At 37.5% G+C, this 19,563-nt stretch overlaps 1 protein-coding gene across 1 annotated transcript in view; it reads left to right on the top strand.

Moving 5' to 3' along the window:
- Positions 1–17,188, top strand: part of LOC114039017 (alpha-1-antichymotrypsin-like) — a 29,298-nt gene extending 12,110 nt beyond the window's left edge. Inside the window, exons 3-5 of the mRNA XM_027856591.1 lie at positions 87–360; positions 4,315–4,462; positions 16,808–17,188. Coding sequence (XP_027712392.1) covers positions 87–360; positions 4,315–4,462; positions 16,808–17,005 — 620 coding nt within the window. The 3' untranslated portion in view covers positions 17,006–17,188. The remainder of the gene's footprint in view (positions 1–86; positions 361–4,314; positions 4,463–16,807) is intronic.
- The last annotated feature ends 2,375 nt before the right edge of the window (positions 17,189–19,563 follow it).

The raw sequence follows: 19,563 nt of genomic DNA, 5'->3' as shown, positions 1-19,563 counted from the left end.
GTTCAGCTTGCCCTGTCTGTAGATAACTACTATAAAATGACTCTCATGTACAATATTTTCCTATATCTTTTCTTCCCTTTCTTAAGCTAAATGGCAAACACCATTCAATCCATATGTCACTACAAAGGATAAATTTTTTGTGAGTAAAGACAAGGTTGTTGAAGTTCCCATGATGCAGCTGTATGAATTTTACACCCGTATTTTCCAAGACAAGGAGCTTTTCTGCACAGTTGTAGAGTTGAAGTATCAGGGCAATGCTGCAGCACTTTTCATTCTTCCTGATGAAGAGAAAATGAAGAATGTTGAAGATGCTCTCAACCCAGAAGTACTGAAAAAGTGGAAAAATTCACTCCGAAAAAGGTAAATATCTGCTGTTGATAATCTCTAGCATAGTATCCAGCTTTAACATCACTCATTCTTTATTTTAATCTGTGTTCTAATGTTCTCTCCATCCCTAATGACTCTATTATTTTCTAAACATCATCCTTTACTGTAAATACCACAATAGTCTTCAGTAAAATCTTAAGAATAAGGAAATCTAGGTGCTTTTTCTGTTTGTTCATTTTTGTGCTTCTTATACGCCTAGGGCCTAATTATTTGCCAATAACCCCAGCGAAGGTGTATATCGAAAACTGACGTGTGCCTTCCCAATTCTTTTTTTATAAGTAAAATTACAATATAGACTTTTGAGCTAGAAAGGACCATAGAAGTCATCAAATAAATTCATTTTACAGGTGCAGAAACTGAGGCTCGAAAACCAAAATGACTTGACCAAGGTTACAACTAGCAGAGATTCAAACCGATTCAAAATTCAGGAATCTTTCTGACATACCACATAAGTAAATTACATAAATACCAAAACACAAACAAACAAACAAACAAAAAATTGCATTAGAAAGGAACCTAAGTCACTTCATTGGAAGACAGGCAATAGATCTGATAAATAAATAACCTCACAAAGCTATAAAACTTTGATGTTTGCAAAATGCTTCCTCATGACAACCTTGAGAGGTAGATAACATTTCCCTCATTTTATAGATAAGAAAACTGAGGGATTAAGTAGTTGTTCAAGGTCATTCAGCAATTCAGTGCCAGAACCTGAACAACACTCCAAGTCTTCTGACTGTCAATCTAAGCCTCTTTCTATTTCACCACAAAGTCAAACTGGAGAATGAAATCAGTTCTTGCCTTCCATCCTAGGACTATTTATGTTTTTACTGGACTCTTAGAAACCAATAATATCCCCAAGACACAGGAGGAGGAAACCAACTCATCAATAACTCAATTGCACATCTATTACCACGACAAATTAAGAAATAAATCAATTTTATTTGATTCAATTTAATTCTTTCAATTCAATTCAGTTGTCAGTAGCAGAGCAAAGAATGTTCATAAGGTCTTTGTTGGAATCCCAGCACAGCTGCCACTGGAATGACTTCACTGAGTCACTTCTTTCTGGACTTATTTAACAAAAACTGGTGGGTTTGACTAGATAGATGGTTCTTTAAAATTTCTTTCAACTCAGACATTCTAAATTTTTCAATTCATGACACACCTGTTATGCATCTACTGTGTATGGCATCTAGAGAACAGGAAGCTAGGAGATACAAATATAAGCATTAGATAATAACACATGGATTGTTGTTTGTCTTTTGTTCTTGAAGAGTACCAATGACACAGGAGGGTGATGTCTTGATTTGTAAGTGAATTGGATTTAAGTGAGGCAGGGCTGTGCAAAGTCACCAGCCTCACTCTCTCCTGAGCCATCTGAGTACAGTGGCAAGACACAGGAGGACTGGAGATGACCTCTGATGCAGTGGGAGACCTTGACCTTTTTAAGGTAAGGTCTTTCCCATGTGTCAGTTTGTCTGAAGCAATACCCATTCAGTGATTTAAGACTAGGTAAGAAATGAGGCCAAAGATGGCCTTAGTTTGCCCACTCCAAGAAAAAAAAAATTAAACTGGGAGGGGAAGACCCTCAAAGTTTCTGGCCAAAACAGAAACAATTGCTATTTGCAGTTATTCTGAGCCACCAAAACCCAAACAATGACCAAGTGAGGCTTGGGCTGGGACATAGTATTGGCAAATCAGTGAGAGCCAGAGTGATTTGGATTTAGGGCATGGTTAAGTAGTTCCATTTGAATCCCAATGGGCTTTATCAGAGCCTGGTTTTCCAGAGCTCTATTTCAAGCAAACATAAATGAAACATGGGATAAAAGAGCTAATTGTCCCAGTTTTTTAAAAAAAATGATAGAATAAATAAGTATAGAAGAGAAAAAAAAATCTAGCTCCCAAACTCCAAGATATCTTGTGAGGCTCCAGCAATCAAAATTTTTATTCCTTTGGGTAGAGTACCCACATGTAAAGGTATGAGTCCCCACATGGACAGAAAGAGGGGAGGGAAGAAGGAAGGAAGGAAGGAAGGAAACAAAGAAGGAAGAAAGGAGAATTGTCCAACTGGAACTAGAGATGATAATAGCACCTCCCTCCCAGAGTTGTGATGATCAAATAAGATATTTGTAAAGGCATAGTGCCTGGCACATAGTAGGTGTTTAATAAATGTTTATTGACTGATAGACTGTCTTACACATTATTGAGGCTCTTGCAGATACCAATAGTCACCATTCTGAGTATGAAAGTCAATCAAATATGCAGAAAGCTCTAACCTTAGAGCTAATGTTAGAAGTGGGATTTTTTTTCTTTTAAACAAAATCCCTATTACTAATTATTTTGCACCTTTCTTCTAAAAGTGAGAACATTTTTAAAAATCTGATTTACTGAGGACTGCATTAAGGTGGTCTCCAGCAACCTGAGATTTTTCATAGAGATTATGAGATAAAAAATTTAAATGTGAGAAGAGAGAATGTCTGAATTAGAGCATCTCTTAGAACATGGACTGTTAGATAATAGAACATAGCAATGCTAGAGCTGGAAGATTTAGAATTAGATTAAAGAATGTTAAAACAGAATTCTAGAACTAGAAGGGATTCTTAGAACATAGAAATTAGAAAGGCCAAAGTAATATGAGCATAGCCATAGATCTTTCATTTCTGTGTCTTGGGTAGTCTTGTAAAGGAAAAATGATTGAAAACATACACACACATATACACACACACAAACACAAACACACATCTTCTGAAGGTTCAAACACCAACTTATCCCTTATTCCACTTAATTCACCAATAAAGGCAACTTATATGGAGAGGTTAAAATATTAGTTCCCCTATCCTTTTTGAAGCCCTCCTTGAATACTCCAAAGAATTCTCTCCTCTGAATCTTAATAACATGTAGATTGGTGTCACTCATGGATCTTATCAAATATAGTCTTCTAATGTTCATCAAAATTTTTATACTATGGTGTTTTTTTTCCCCAAATAGATTCCTCAAGGGTAATAATAACAACAATAATAACAGCTATTTTTATATATCACCTACTGTGTGCCAGGGCCTATGCTAAGCTTTACAAATGTTATCTCATTTGATCCTCACAACAACCCTGGTAGGTTGTTTTCATTATTATCCTTATTTTACAGTTGAGGAAACTGAGGCAGTCAGGGTTAAGTGACTTGCCCTGGGTCACACAGTTAGGTAGTATATGAGGTCAGATTTGAACTCAAATCTTCCTGACTCCCAGCCCAGATCTCTATCCACTGTGTCACCTAACTGTCTGCCAAAAACTGTATACTATTCATCTTCTGTACAATGCTGGGTACTCTGATGTGGGATCTTGGTCAAATAATTGGTTATCTTTCCCATTTTTATGATGAGGGGATTGAACAAAGTAATTGCTAAGAAGCTTTTCAATTCTAATATTCTCTGTTCTAAATACTCTATATTCTAAAGTACCTTAGAACTTTAATGTTTCATGTTTTATGTTCTAACATTCAATGACTATAAGGCCCTTTTCAATTCTGACATTCTCACGATCTAACATTCTTTTTTTGGTAAATCTTTTATTCATTTTAAACTTAAATACAAAATGAGAAAAGAAAAGAAAAATAACATTTCCACATATACAGCAGAACATAAGAGAGGATTCAACAAAAAAAAAATGTGGGCTAACATTCTGTGATATGAAGATACTAGCTATCTAGTCTAACTTTCAACATGCTAACATGCCAAGATTTGAAGGCCCTTTGAGTTTTGACAAGTTCACTTCTAGCTCTAAGAGTCTCTGTCTAGGGTCCTAATGCATTCAATAAATACTTGTTAAACTGAATATCAAGATGGTTTCATGGGTTTACTCATTCCAAAGGTGCTAGAGAATAAAATGTTCACAGTGTTCTTTTCTCATTCTTTTTTTTTCTCTTACAGAGAGATCAATCTCTTTTTGCCAAAATTTTCAATCTCTAGTGACTATGAACTGGAGAAGATACTTTCCACGATGGGTATTGAGGAAGTCTTTACCAACCGAGCTAATCTTTCTGGAATAACTGGACAAAACAACCTCAGAGTTTCCAAAGTAGGTTCAACAACTTTAAATAATTCCTTCTCAAGTTTTTAGGTGCAGAGATTGAGGTGGGCAGGATACTGAGTTCTGCTTTGGTAAGGTAGGTGAACACGGTCATGCTGGTAACATTGCAGTGGTGTAAATAATGACAAAAATATATGCCTATGGATCCCATGGACTGCTATAATTCTTGTAAATTCCATAGAACCCAGAATAAGATAACTTATTATTTTAGCCCATGTTTTCAAATACAATCTGGCTCCCTGAAAATACAGTAATAATTCACATACCTATAAGGTATCGAGGTTAACAAAGTATCTGAATCACAATAACCTTTTGAGGTACCTAGTGAAGAATTATGGCTGTAAAGATAAAGAAAACTTGCCACAGGTCACATAGCTAGGTTAGATTTGAATTCACTTCTTCCTGATCTAAGTCAGAAAGACTTTGGCAATGGGAAGCTTTGAGGGGAAATGATTTGCTGAAGAACACAAAGCCAATGAATGGCAGACCCATTTGAGCTACACATCCAACACCTAATAAATAATAATCATAGCTACCAGAAAAACCCAAATGAAGTCACAAAGAGTTGGACGTGGGTGAAAAAAAAAAGCATTTATATAACTCTTTAAGATTTTCAAAGAGCTTTATATATTCTCTCATTTGATCCATAATAACCCTAAGAGGTAGGTGCTATTATCTCCATTTTACAGATGAGGAAACTAAGGCAAAGTTTGTGACTTATCCAGGTCACACAGCTGATAAGTCTCTGAGGCTGAATTTGAACTCAGGTCTTCTAATTCTAGGCCTGGTGTTCTATCCACTGTATCACCTAGCTTAATGTATAAAGTGCCTGAGGGAAAGCAAAAACAGAAATGGAAGAGCAAAAACATAAAAAGAAAACTATACAGCAAGTTCCCTAATAAATATTGACACAAAAATTTTAAATAAAATACTAGCAAGAAGACTAAAGCTATATGCCACAAAGATCATATGGTATGACCAGGCTGGATTTGTACCAGGAATGCAGGGCTGATTCAGTATTAGGAAAACCATAAGCATAACTGTCTATACCAATAACAAAACAACAAAAATCATATATTTATAATAAAAGATGCAGAAAAAGCTTTTGACAAAATACAATGCCAATTTATATTAAAAGAACTAGAAAGTTTAGGAAAAATGGAACTTTTCTTAAAATGATAAGTCGTATCTTTCTAAAACCAAAAGCAAGCATTCTCTGTAATGGGGATAAATGAGAAGCCTTTCCAATAAAATCAGGGGTGAAGAAAGTATGTCCATTACCTCCATTATTTTGCAATATCAAACTAGAAATGCTAGCTATAGCAATAAGACAAGAAAAAATAATTACAGATCCAGAATATCAAGGGAATCAATCCAAAAAAGTGAAAGGAAGTAGCCTAGAAGTATCAGTTCTCAAACTATCCTATGAAGTAGTAGTCATCAAAAGAATCTGGTACTGGATAAGAAATAGAGTGGTTGATTAATGGAATAAGTTAAGTAAATGACCACCATAACCCAGTGTCTGATAAACCCAAAGGTCCTAGCTATTAAGGCAAGAATTCACTATTGGACAAAAACTGCTGGGAATACTGGAAAGCAATCTGGTAGAAACTAGACATAGACCAACATCTCACACCATATATGAAGGTGAGTTCAAAATGATTTCGTGATTTAGACATAAAAGGTGATATCATAAGCAAATTAGAGAAGCATGGAAAAATTATCTGACAGATCTATGGATAAAGGAAGAGTTCATGACCAAATAAGATACGGAGAGGATCATGAGAGGTAAAATGGTTGACAATTTGAAACCAAACTGTGCATACCCTTTAATCCAACAGTACCACTACCAGGTCTGTATCCCAAAGAGATCAAAAAGAAAAAGGGACCTATACATACAAAAATATTAATAGTAGTTCTTTTTGTGGAGGCAAAGAATTAGAAATTAAGGAGATGCCCTTCTATTGTGAAACAGCTAAACAAGTTGTGGAATATGATTGGTATAGAATATTATTGTGCTGTTATAAATGGCAAAGGGGATGACTTCAGAAAAACCTGGGAAGACTTTTGTGAATTGATGCAAAATCAAATGGGTAGAACTAGTAGAATATTATACACAGTAACAGCAATATTATAATGATAATCAACTGTGAAAGACTTAGCTATTTTGATCAATACAATGATCTACAGCAATTCCAAAGTGCTTGTGATAAAAAATGCTATCAACCTTCAGAGAACTGATGAACTCTGAGTACGGTTTGAAGAATATTTTTTCACTTTAATTTTCTTGCTTTTTTGGTGATATGGCTAATGTAGAAATAAGTTTTGCATGACATCATACATGTAATTGGTATCATACTTTTTGCCTTCTCAATGGGTGGGGGAGGAGGTGGAGGGAGGGAGAGAATCTAGAACTGAAAATAAAAATGAAAAAAATTACCTGACATAGGCGGGATCATAGATTTAGTGCTGGAAAGGTCCTCAGAGGCCCTCTAGTAGAAACACTATCATTTTACAAATGAGGAAATGAGGCCTAAGGAGGGTATGTGACTCATTCAATTGCCACAGCAACCTGTGAGATATATGTTATTCTTTTAATAGCATTTACCTTCCAGCTAGGTGGTGCAATGGATAGATCACAGGACTTGGAATTACAAAGAATTGAGTTTGAATCCTATCTCAGACGTTCTCTGACTGGGTAAACCTGGACAAATCACTTAACTTTTCTGTGCCTCCTTCTTCCTTATCTATAAAACTGGGGATAATAATAGCACCTGTGTCACAAGGTTGTTGTAAGGATCAAATGACAACATAGGTAAGGCAAACTTTAGAGGACTATCTAAATAATAGCTGTTATTCTTTTCAAGATGAGGCAATTGAGTCCAAGAGAGATTGATAACTTGCCTGAGGTCCCAGAGCTATTACATTTCTGAGACTGAATTCAAATGTAGTTCTTCCTGACCCTAAATCCAGTACAAGTTTACTCCACGATAAGCTTCTCATTTCCTAGGTATGTGACTGTGGGCAAACCAGTTCTCTTTTCTCATCTTCATTTTCATCAGCATTGGATTTACAAGGTTGTTGTGAAGAAAATGCTTTGCAAGCCTGAAAGAAATAGATAAATTAGTTGTTATTCTTCAAAGCATGTAAGACGATGCTGAAAACTCAGATTGATATCCGATTGTGGAGGGCCTTGAATGCCAAGTCAAGGATTTTGTTTGTTGTTCAGGGGAATCATCTTTCCTGACAGCTATGTCACAAAGAAGTCCCATGGTTCCTTGAGTCATGCCAAATAATTTCAAATAAGCCCAGTGTTGCTTCAGGGCCACTTCAAATAAGCTTATCCTGACCAATGGATTTTCAGAATAACATTATCAATACACAGTAATATAACTCCTGGATACGCTGCTGTAGTGGATGATTGCTCTTCATAATTAAATGCACCTTTTGGTTGGTGCTGCATTTTTGTACTGTTGAAGATTTTTTTTCCCTCCAAGCCCCAGTTTCCTTAGAGATCAGGGAGATCGGTGGCTGAATGTTTCGGCATCATCAACCCACAAAAATGGGCTTCTTGCTCTTTAACAGTTCTGTTACTGCTATAGATGTGTACTCCCTTCCTTCCCCCCAAAGAGTCCAAAAAGTTTGATTCCTTAGCTCTGTGAAGATAGCTAGAATGTTTGTACATACAGTTCTAATAATCAATCAACAAACATTTATTAAGTGCTTCCTATGTGCCTGACACATCTGTGCTGCTGACAGAGACCAGTAAATACACTGACTTTCAGTCTTCTAAACATCCTTAATTGTAGCACATTATTAGCATGGGTGGGGTTCTGGGGTTTTCTATTTCCTGTTGGACTGAACAAAATTCCCAAACTTCTAAAGTTGTCTCTGTTTGAGCCAGTATGGTAGAGTGGAAAGAGCCCTAGCCAGACAGTCAAAAGACATGAATTTGAGATCATGGGCAAGTCACCTCATTTCTCTATGAGTTAATTTCCTTTTCTTTAAAGTGATTATTGAGAGTGAGAGGGGCACAGTGTTAGACTAGAAAATCTCTGAGCTTCCTTCCAGTTCTAATATACTTTCTCTATGCCCCTTTCTTTCAAACATAATACACCTGGCATCATCCTCTGATATTTACATGTGTCATTCTTGTCCTTGCCATTGATAATTTAAGTAACTATTGGACAGCTGATGCAGTTAGATGGCTCTGTGGATAGAGTGCCGGTTCCAAAGTCAGGAAGATCCATCTTCACAAATTCAAATCTGGCTTTAGACACTGAACTAGCTGTGTGACTCTGGGCAAGTCATTTAATCCTGTTTGCCTTCGTTACTCAACTGCAAAATGAGCTGAAAAAGGAAATGGCAAATCACTCCAGTATTTTGCCAAGAAAACCCCAATTAGGGTCATGAAGAGTCAGACATGGCTGAAAAAAATGACTGAACAAAAAAATTGGACAGCTGTGCAGTGCAGCACTTTTTCTATTGGTACATTTTCCAAAGCAAATTTAATTTTTTTTTACATCAATTGAAGTCAGCTCATTGGAGTCCCTTCTCCAACACTCTTGAATCTGGAAGTCTACCTTGGCATCAGTGTATGTACTGGAAAGTGAACTTGGGATTAAAAAAAATCATCTAGGACCCAGAAGTGGCTGCTTACATGGCAACAACCAGGCTTCAGCAAGGGTCATTCACACAAGGGCAGAAATGGCTTAATTTTTGTCCTTTCATTTTCAGCGCCTAGCACAGCGATGGATGCATAGTAGGTGTAAAATAAATATTTGTCTAATGCATGAAGGAATGACATGAGAGAATGAACACTGGCTCAAATTCCCCACATTTATTCACCCAGTTCAGCTATTAGCCAAATTGAATAGTAAGAGCTGGAGCCTAGATTATTAGAAGGTATCCCCACCAGGAAAAAGACTAGAGGTGTAGCAGTTTAAACACCAGCCTTCTGGCCAAAAAATATACTTAAAACACAAGTTTAAATTTAATCTTAATTATTAACATTTTCTCCATTTTCTTAAGTTTAGGAAATGGACACAACAATAAATTTATAGTGTTTGTCAATTTCCAAGGTGTAAATGCTTACAAGAAAAATTTAACAATCAGCTCTCTGGAGCCAATTCAAACTGGCTTCAGCCTCTTCTGAAAACAAAGAACCGCCCTTCCACCCCATCCAAGATTGGATCTTCCCAGACCATGCCTCTCTCCTCCTTTCTCAGAGGGATTTAATTCACTCACTTTTGTTAACTTCTTCCTTGTTACAAAGAAGTTCAGATTGAAGAGTGAGTGAACACTCACCCAATCCATCCTATCCAGTTGACCCTGGACCATCCTTTATAGTTCTTCCATCTGGGTGTCCACCTACTAGGTGTGATCCCATGCCCATCTGTGACCTCTAGCTCTCCTAACTGCTCTGTACTTTATTACAAGTTCTCACAGATCCCTAGCTCTTTGCTTGGGCAAATGAAGCTTGTTTTGTTTCCTGTGTTTCCAACAATGTATGTGCAGAAATGCTTACAGAGGGAATGGACATTCACATTCTAGATCATCACTTTAAAAAAAAACAAAAATGCGCACGTTCATTCATACAGAGGAAAGTCCAAATATGTTCAACTATGACAATGGGAAAAAATTTTTTAAAAGTTAAGAAATGGAGAAAGGCATCTGCTCAAGAAGCTTCAGTGGTTCTTTATTGCCTTCAGATAAAGCCTATTTAAAGCCTATCACAATCTTATTCCAACCCATCTGCCAGACAGATTTCACATTATTCTGCCTCACTATGTTTCTATCAAACTGACCTCCTTATGGTTCCATGCACAAGACATTCTATCTTCTACTTCCACACCTTTGCATAGGCTATCTCCCATGCCTGACATGTTCTTCTTTCTCACCTTTGCCTCTTGGAATCCCTCTTCCCTTTAAGAATCATCTCAAATTCCACCTTCTATTGTGGTCTTCCCTGTTAACACTGCTTTCCTAGCTCTGAAAAGACTTTGCATATAATTTGTACTTGTTTCCATACTTCTTGTTCTCTCCACCTTCTTCCATTTTCCAATTTACATACAGTATCTCATTTCATCCTGAATTGAATGTGTGGGGAAAGAAGTGTAATTATGGAAGTATCTATGTACTTGTAACTTGGTCATGGGAGTATCATAAGGTGAATTCATTTGTCTTCTATTAAATCTGTTATTCAAATTGTTACCTTTTTTTTTAATCTCTGTATTCTCTGTGTAGCAAGTTAGCAAAGAATGAGAGGAGATAAAAGTAAAGTGACTTTGAACTCTAAAAAAACCTAAAAATTAACTTCTTAATAATAGAGTTGTCATTGTAGGCAACACAGAATAGTAAGGAGAGTTTTAGTTTTGTGTCCAAATTTGAATAACTGCTATGACGTTATATGCCAGTTAATTTTTTTCATTATTTTTAGCTTTCAACATTCATTTCCACAAGCTTTTGAGCTTTAAATTTTCTCCCCATCTCTTTCCACCACCCTCCCCAAGATGGCATACAATCTGATATATGCTATACATATACATTCCTACTAAACATATTTTCACATTAGTCATGTTGTAAAGAAGAATTAGAACCAATAGGAAGAACCACAAGAAAGAAGAAACAAAACAAAACAGAAGAGGAAAAAAAAAGAGCAGATAGCATGCTTCGATCTGCATTCAAACTCCATAGTTCTTTCTCTGGATAGCATTTTCTATCATGAGACTTTTAGAGATGTCTTAGATCCTTGAATTGCTGAGAATAGCTAAATCTATAAAGTTAGTCATTGTACAATGTGGCTGTTACTGTGTACAATGTTCTCCTGGTTCTGCTCATTTCATTCAGCGTCAGTCCATACAAATCTTTCCAGGTTTTTCTGAAGTCCACTTGCTCATCATTTCTTATAGCACAAAAGTATTCCATTACATTCATATACCATAACTTGTTCAACCATTGCCCAATTGATTGGCATCTCCTCAATTTCCTATTCTTTGCTACCACAGAAAGAGTGGCTATAAATATTTTTGTACATATGGGTCCTTTTCCCATTTTTATGATCTCTTTGGTATGCAGGCCTGGAAAGTGCTATTGCTGGGTCAAAGGGTATACATATTTTTATAGTCTTTTGGGCATAGTTCCAAATTGCTTTCCAAAATGGTTGGATCAGTTCACAACTCCATCAACAATGCATTAATGTTCCAATTTTTCTACATCTTCTCCAACATCTATCATTTTCTTGTTTTGTCATGTTATCCAATTTGATAGGTATGATGTGGTACCTCAAAGTTGTTTTGATTTACATTTCTCTAATCAATAGTGATTTAGAGCATTTTTTTCATATGACTATAGGTAGCTTTAATTTCTTCATCTGAAAACTGCCTATTCATATCTTTTGATCATTTATCAGTTGGGAAATGACTTGTATTCTTATAAATTTGACTCAGTTCTCTATCTATTTTAGAAACAAGGCCTTTATCAGAGACATTGGTTGTAAAAATTCTTTCCCAGTTTTCTGCTTCCCTCCTAATCTTGGTTGCATTGGCTTTGTTTGTGCAAAAACTTTTCAATTTAATATAGTCAAAATTATCCATTTTACATTTCATAATGTTCTCTATTTCCTGTTTGGTCATAAATTCTTCTGTTCTCCATAAATCTGACAGGTAAATTATTACTTGCTCTCCCAATTTACTTATAGTATCAGCCTTTACATCTAAATTGTGTACCCATTTTAACTTTATTTGGCATATGGTGTAATATTTTGGTCTTTGCCTAGTTTCTGCCATACACTTTCCCAGTATTCCCAGCAGTTTTTGTCAAATAGTGAGTTCCTATCCCAGAAGCTTGGGTCTTTGGGTTTATCAAACAGTAAAGTGCTATAGTCATTTACTACTGTATCTTGTATACCTAACCTGTTCCACTGATCCACCACTCTATTTCTTAACCAGTACCTAGTAGTTTTGATGATTACTGCTTTATAATACAAGATCTGGTACAGCTAGACTGCCTTCTGTTGCATTTCTTTTCATTGGTTCCCTGGATATTCTGGACTTTTTGTTCTTCCAGATGAATCTTGTTACTATTTTTTCTAGCTCTATAAAATAATTTTTCAGTAGTTTGATTGGTATGGCACTGAATAAGTAAATTAACTTAGGTAGAATTGTCATTTTTATTATATTAGCTTGGCCTATCTATGAGCAACTGATGTTTTTCCAGTTACTTAGATCTGACCTTATTTGTGTGGAAAGTGTGTTGTAATTGTGTTCATATAGTTCCTGGGTTTCTTTCGGCACATAGACTCCTAAATATTTTATAATATCTACAGTAACTTTAAATGTGATTTCTCTTTCTATCTCTTGTTGTTGGGCTTTGTCGGTAATATATAGAAATGCTGGTGATTTATGTGGGTTTATTTTATAGCTTGCAACTTTGCTAAAGTTGTTTATTATTTCAAGTAGTTTTTTACTTGATTCTCTAAGTATATCATCATATCATTTACAAAGAGTGATAGCTTTGTTTGTTCTTTGCCTATTCTAATACCTTCAATTTCTTTTTCTTCTCTTATTGCTAAAGCTAATGTTTCTAGTACCCTATTGAACAACAGTGGTGATTATGGAAATCCTTGTTTCACCTCCAGTCTTATTGGAAATGCTTCTAGCTTATCATTACATATAATACTTGCTGAAGGTTTTAGGTAGGTGCTATTTAATATTTTAAGGAAGGCTCCATTTATTCCTATGCCCTCTAGTGTTTTTTAATAGGAATGGGTATTGTATTTTGTGAAAAGTTTTTTCTCCATCTATTGAGATAATGTGGTTTCTGTTAGTTTTGTTGTTGACATGATCAATTATGCTGATAGCTTTCCTAATATTGAACCAGCCCTGCATTCCTGGTAATTTTTTAAACTGTATTGACTTCCCCAATAGAATATAAGCTCTTTGGGGACAGGTATTGTCTTTCTGTTTGTGCCTGACAGATTGTAAGCACTTAATCAATACTTGTTGACTTGATTCGGCTGTGTGACATTGAGAAAGTCATCTAACATCTCTGAAGCTCATCTCTGAAATGAGGGGGTTAGACTACATGACCTCTAAGGTCCCTTTCATCTCTTCATACAACATTGTGGGGCAAGTACAATCATCTCTGCTTCATATACAAGGAAAATTAGGCTCAGAAAAACTACATGATTTGTCTATGGTCATATATGAGAACAAAGGATGAACAACATAACAAATAGCTAGTAAGTGTCAAAGGTAGAATTTAAAACCCAGCCTTCCTGATTACATGGTCAGGACTCTTTCCACTGTACCATGTTATGTGAAGAATGAAAGGTGGAAGAAAGAGATGAATGTGTGAAGTAAAAATTAAAGAAGTCAGGGAGATGAATAGAGTCAGATGAGGAAAGATTGTTTCATTCATTGACACACTTCAGTCTTTTTTTGGTTGTGTCCAACTCTTTGTGATCCCCTTTGGGGGTTTCTTGGCAAAAATACTGGAGTGGTTTGCCATTTTGTTCTCTAGCTCATTTTACAGATGAGGAAACTGAGGCAAAAAGAATTAAGTGACTTGCCCAAAGTCAGACAGCTAGTAAGTGTCTGAGGGCAGATTTAAACTCAAGAAGATGAGTATTTCTGACTCCAGGTCCAGCACTCTATCCACTGCACCACTTAGCTGCACTTCACTGGCACAATAGTAGATGGTTAATAAATGCCTGTTGATTAATTGATGAGAAGAATGGGAAAGGAAAGGTGAGGAATATAGGATGAAAGGATCAGGCAGTAGAGACTGAAGATTAGGTTGAGAAAAGAAATAAGTAGGAGGGGAAGAGAGGGAGGGTGTGATGAGCATGGAAGTGGTGGGATGGTGTGATGAACAGTGCTAGTTGTTCAACCACTCCTATTTGCTATTTACCCTACTATTGACTCACTGCCCAGATGGGTTTCTGATATAAATATATCTTCCCATAGCAGAGAAACAATATCAAATTCTCTGTAATCCTCTCATAGCCTGTAGCCAGGCAAAATACCTCAGTGTTAGATCTGAATCTCCCTCTTTCTGAAAGATTCTCCCATTGCAACTGCCTTCTTGTTCCCAATAAGTACAACCAGACTAGCAAAGGACTGTGGTTGACAAAGTTTATAAAGACAACGAAAACAAAGAAAGGAAACAGACTTTTTTGTGCCTAGAAAGAAAAGCTTCAGGCTTGCACGATAGAGTCTAAGAGGGAAAAGGAGGTATCAGATTAGAGCCTTGAGCTTTGTAATCTGAGAGAATATAGACATTATTCATGCATGATATGCCCAAGCAGCCGCCCTCCCAGACTCCTGGCTCCTTTCTTTGTGGCAGGTATCTCTGTCTACAATATCCCTTGGCTTCTCCTCATTCTCTTTCCTAATCTCCTATATGCCTCCAATCAGAAGCTAGGTTCCTTTGAGTCTCTCCTGGATTCATTGACCCATCTTTAAAAGATTCAGTAGTATGGCCTATCATTTTTTATCCTATGGGGTCCTATTCAGATTTATGGAATCATAGATTAAAGAGTTAAAAAGGACTTCAGAGGTCATTCAGTCCAGTCTCCTTACTTTACGGAGGAGGAAATAGAGGCACAGTAAGTTTAAGTGACTTACCCATGGTCATGCCTCTAATAAGCATCTGAGTTAGGATTTGAACTAGTGTCTTCCTGGTTCTAATTGCAACTTTCTATGAACTATGCCATCATGTATACTTCATAAAGGGGTCACCTGGAATGGCAAAAAATGTTATTGTAACATGAGGACCCATCTAACATAGGTCAGTTCATGTCACAGGCTATAGATGGCTTGTGTGTGGCAAATTAAGTAGACCACACAGGGAGGTAGTATTATAGCAGAAGACCAAGCAGTGAGTATTTGCAGGCTGGCTGTTGAGGGAATTTTTTAGACACCTGATCCTGGGATCTGGCCTACTCCATCTACAAAAGGAGATTGTGATTTCCACTTTTGAGAGGAGGGAGAAGAAGGCCACTTCTCTTTTATTTTCCTCTTTCTGAGAAGGGTATTAGACTAGAGTTACAGCTGTCTATTGTGTATCACGTGGCAGCTAAGTGGCACAGTGGATAGATTGCCAGACTGGAGTCAGGAAGACATGAGTTCAAATCCAGTCTCAGATGCTAGCTGCGTGACAAGTACCTGATCAAGTCACTTAACCTCTCTGTGCCTCAATATCCTCAACTGTAAAATGAAAATAATGATAGCACTTTGTACAGTGCCTGGAACACAGTAGCTACTATATAAACGCTTCTTCCTTTCCTCTCCCTTTCTGGGGAAGCAGGCACTGGGGACTAAAGGGGCTAGCTTTCCTCACAGAGCTGCAGTTCCAGATCTCTTTTCTGCCATTCAAATGTCACCCTTGCCTCTTGAACTCTAACAATCTCTGCAGTCTCTCCACCAAGCTGAAGCCAGATCTCCCACCACACATGCAGCAGGCAATACAAGAGGGCCAGCCTCCAGAGGACTGGCTCAAGCTCACCTGGGCAGGGATGGGGCTACTTTACAATCCATTTAAATAGCATTCTGAAGCCCCTTTTCTGTGGTCAGGTCTGTGAAGCACAAACTCCCTTATAAAAGGAGGAAGGCATAGAGGTGAGGAAGATTCTGGAGGACATGAGGACAGGATAGGGAAAATAGGGATGGGAGATTTAAAGTGATAAGGAGGCTGGAGGAAGAAAGAAAGAAGTTAGAGGGAAAAGATGAGAAGGCAAAAAATATGAAGAGGGTAGGAGGGAGAGGATGAGGAAGAGAGGATGAGGTAGTGGGAAGGAAGAACAATGAAGTGTATGAGGAGAGTGGAAGGATATTAAAAAGAGGATAATGAGGATGGAAGAAGCTGCAGTGGCAACTGTCCAGAGCAATTACCAACTGTTTGGAGCAATTTAATTTTCTCAGAAATAGAGGAAGGGGCAGCTGGATGGCACAGTTGATAGAGCACGGGCCCTGGGGTCAGGAGGACCTGAGTTCAAATCCAGCTTCAGACATAATATTTCCTAGCTGTGTGACTCTGGGCAAGCCACTTAATCCCAATTGCCTCACCAAAAAAAAAAGAAAAGAAAAGAAATAGAGGAGAAATACTAAAAAGTTCTTCCCTCTCCCCCTGTATTTCTCAGCACTGATTTCAACGTAGTAGTGATCGTAGGATTGCTTTAGGGAAACCTCATTTAATTTGGCCACAAGTCACCCCAAAAGCTCCCATGGTCCAATACTCAAAGCCCATACAGGACTTCTCCCAGCATCCTTCATGATGTGGTTCCCTGTATCCCCACCTCCAGATTCAGTAATGTTGTTTTTCTCCTCACAGGTGGTCCACAAGGCTGTGCTAGATGTGGATGAGGAGGGCACAGAAGCTGCAGCTGCCACAGGCATGATGATCGTCACTTCTTCAGCAAGGTGGCCTTTACCTCTAGTCATTCAATTTAATAGTCCATTCCTGGTCTTTCTGTTGGTTGACGATAATATGCTTTTTATGGGGAAAGTTAACAACCCCCAAAACGCATAGCCGTCTTGAAGAAGAAGGGCTGACGGTTCAATAATGAAAAGACTTGGAAGTAAAGGGAACAAGAGATCTATTTCCAGGTCAGCCTGTCATGTACCAAGTTACTTGAGGCTAGTCCTGTACCCTCTGTAAACATGACCTTCTGCATTTGTTAGAAAAAAATAAAATCATCCTGATATGCTTTGAGGTATGTGTCGATTATATAATAACCTTTTGAAACTGAGAATTTTTTCTTTTTATTGTTTGTAGTTACTTAATTTTTATAGTGTTTTATTTCCCCCCCAGTTACATATCAAGAAATTTTTTAACATTCATTTTTACAAGATTTTGAGCTGCAAATTTTTCTCCCTCCTCCCTTCTGAAAATGGCAGGCAGTTCTATATAGTTTATAATGTGCCATTATGTAAAAAATATTTCCATAGTAGACACAAGTTGTGAAAGAAGAACCAGATCAAAAGGGGAAAAAAAGACACGGGAAAGAATAAAAGGGAAAAAAATGCTTCAATCTACATTCAGAGTCCATCACTTCTTTATCTGGATATGGATAGCATTTCCTTTTTTGAGTCTTTTGTACTTGTTTTGGATCATTATGTTTCTGAGAAGAGCTGAATCACTCATAGTTGAGTGATCACATAATGTTGCTGATACTGGGTACAATGTTTTCCTGGTTCTGCTTATTTCACTCTGCCTCAGTTCATACAAGTCTTTCCAGGATTTTCTGAAATCTGCCTACTCATCATTTCTTATTGCACAATAGTATTCCATTACATATGTGTGTGTGTGTATATATATACATATATACCACAGCTTGTTCAGCCTTTCCCTGATTGATGGTCATCCCCTCCATTTCCAATATTTTGTCACCATGAAAAGGGCTGCTATAAATATTTTTGTACATGTAGGTTCTTTCCACTTGGAGGAGAAAGAAGCTAGTTTCACCTAGGAGGGTGCTTGTTGTTCAGTCATTTTAATCATGTCTGATTCTTCATGACCCCATTTGAGGTTTTCTTGGCAAGAGTACTAGAGCAGTTTGCCATTTCTTTCCTCATTTCATTTGTACAGATGAGGAGAATGAGGCAAACGAGGCTAAGTGACTTGCCCAGAGTCTTATAGCTAGTAAGTATCTGAGGCTGGATTTAAACTTAGGAAGATTAGTTTTCCTGACTCCTGGCCCAGTTCTCTATCCAATGTGCCACCTAGCTGCCCCAGGAGAATGGTAAAAAATAGTTTTGTGGGAGTTGTGTGAACATCAAGATTGCAGAATAGATCTTTTTGTGCAAACTTCTTCAGCACCAAATATCAGAGAAAGGAATTATGCCCAAAATACAGAGTAATTTTAGCTTTAAAATGAGATAGGAAAAACCTCTATACAAAGTTAACAAAATACTCAAGAATCATTATCAAAGAACTATAATACTTAGAGCTCTCATTCAGAACTTCTCAGAAGACTGGCCTATTGCTAAGCCTTAGCTGACAGAAGTACCTTCAGGTCTCACCATTGATTGTTATTCCAAAGTACTATGTACTTTGTTCCTATGCACCCAATAATGGTTTGGTCAGCCACATTTAGGCACAGAATTCAAAGGTCTACTGATCATAATCAGTTTAGCAAACTTGATCTAATCCAGTTATCCAGAGTTAGTAAACTGTTTTTAGGGACAGCTAGGTGGTGCAGTGAATAAAGCACTGGGATTGAAATCAGGAAGATCTGAGTTCAATTCTGCCCTCAGACACTTACAACCTGTGTGAGTCACTTATGCTGCATTTGCCTCAGTTCCTCATCTGTAAAATGGCAACATACTGGAGAAGGAAATGGCAAACCACTCCAGTATCTCCTTCCAGAAAAGACTTCCTTTACCCCTGGCAGACAGCTGAAGTGATCTCTCAGGCTCCTGGCTGGACATTGGGACATAGGCTTGCCACATAGCTTCAATGGTTCTGTCTAGGCAGCCTTCTACCTTTCATTCCTCAAAGTGACAGGTGCTTACTCTGCTTAGTCATGTGAAGGAAAGAAAATGAAGAGAAGGAGCAATCTGATGTCCCACCACTCTACTCTGCTGTGTTCAGAGTCATAGCATAGGAGAAATCAGACTGTAAGGTTTGACAGAAAGGAACCTGGGAACAGTTCCCTCTTCCCTGAGGTTACTCAGAGTAGGAATGCCACCAACTCTCATATTCTACAAGACAAAGAGGGCAACGCTGTAAGCAGCCCAAACTCAGCATCAGCAGAAGGGCGAGGGTTCGTGACAGTGAGGGGAAATATGAGGGAGAAAGTGAAAACATCAAAAATATAAGCCTCAAAAAAAGCCAAGTATGCATGCAAATAAACCAACAGAGAATATTTTCCCCTTTCCATCCCTCTCCCCCAGCACCATACCACTGAGATGATCTTTTAGTGTATGTGTGTGTGTGAAAGCAGAAAGAAGAATGAGTTAAAACTCTCAAAGAATCCAAAGTACTTTAAACCAATGCTACAATAAGAAGGATAGTGAACCAGTGCTAACTGATGAAAGACAGGTATATGGACTTTGTTAGTGAATTTCCATATATCATGAAACAGC

Source organism: Vombatus ursinus, unplaced genomic scaffold (assembly GCF_900497805.2).
Source record: "Vombatus ursinus unplaced genomic scaffold, bare-nosed wombat genome assembly UNPS02011572.1, whole genome shotgun sequence".
NCBI lineage: Eukaryota > Metazoa > Chordata > Mammalia > Diprotodontia > Vombatidae > Vombatus > Vombatus ursinus.
Note: the sequence above shows the minus strand (reverse complement) of the source record. Positions and strands in the feature narration are given on the sequence as shown.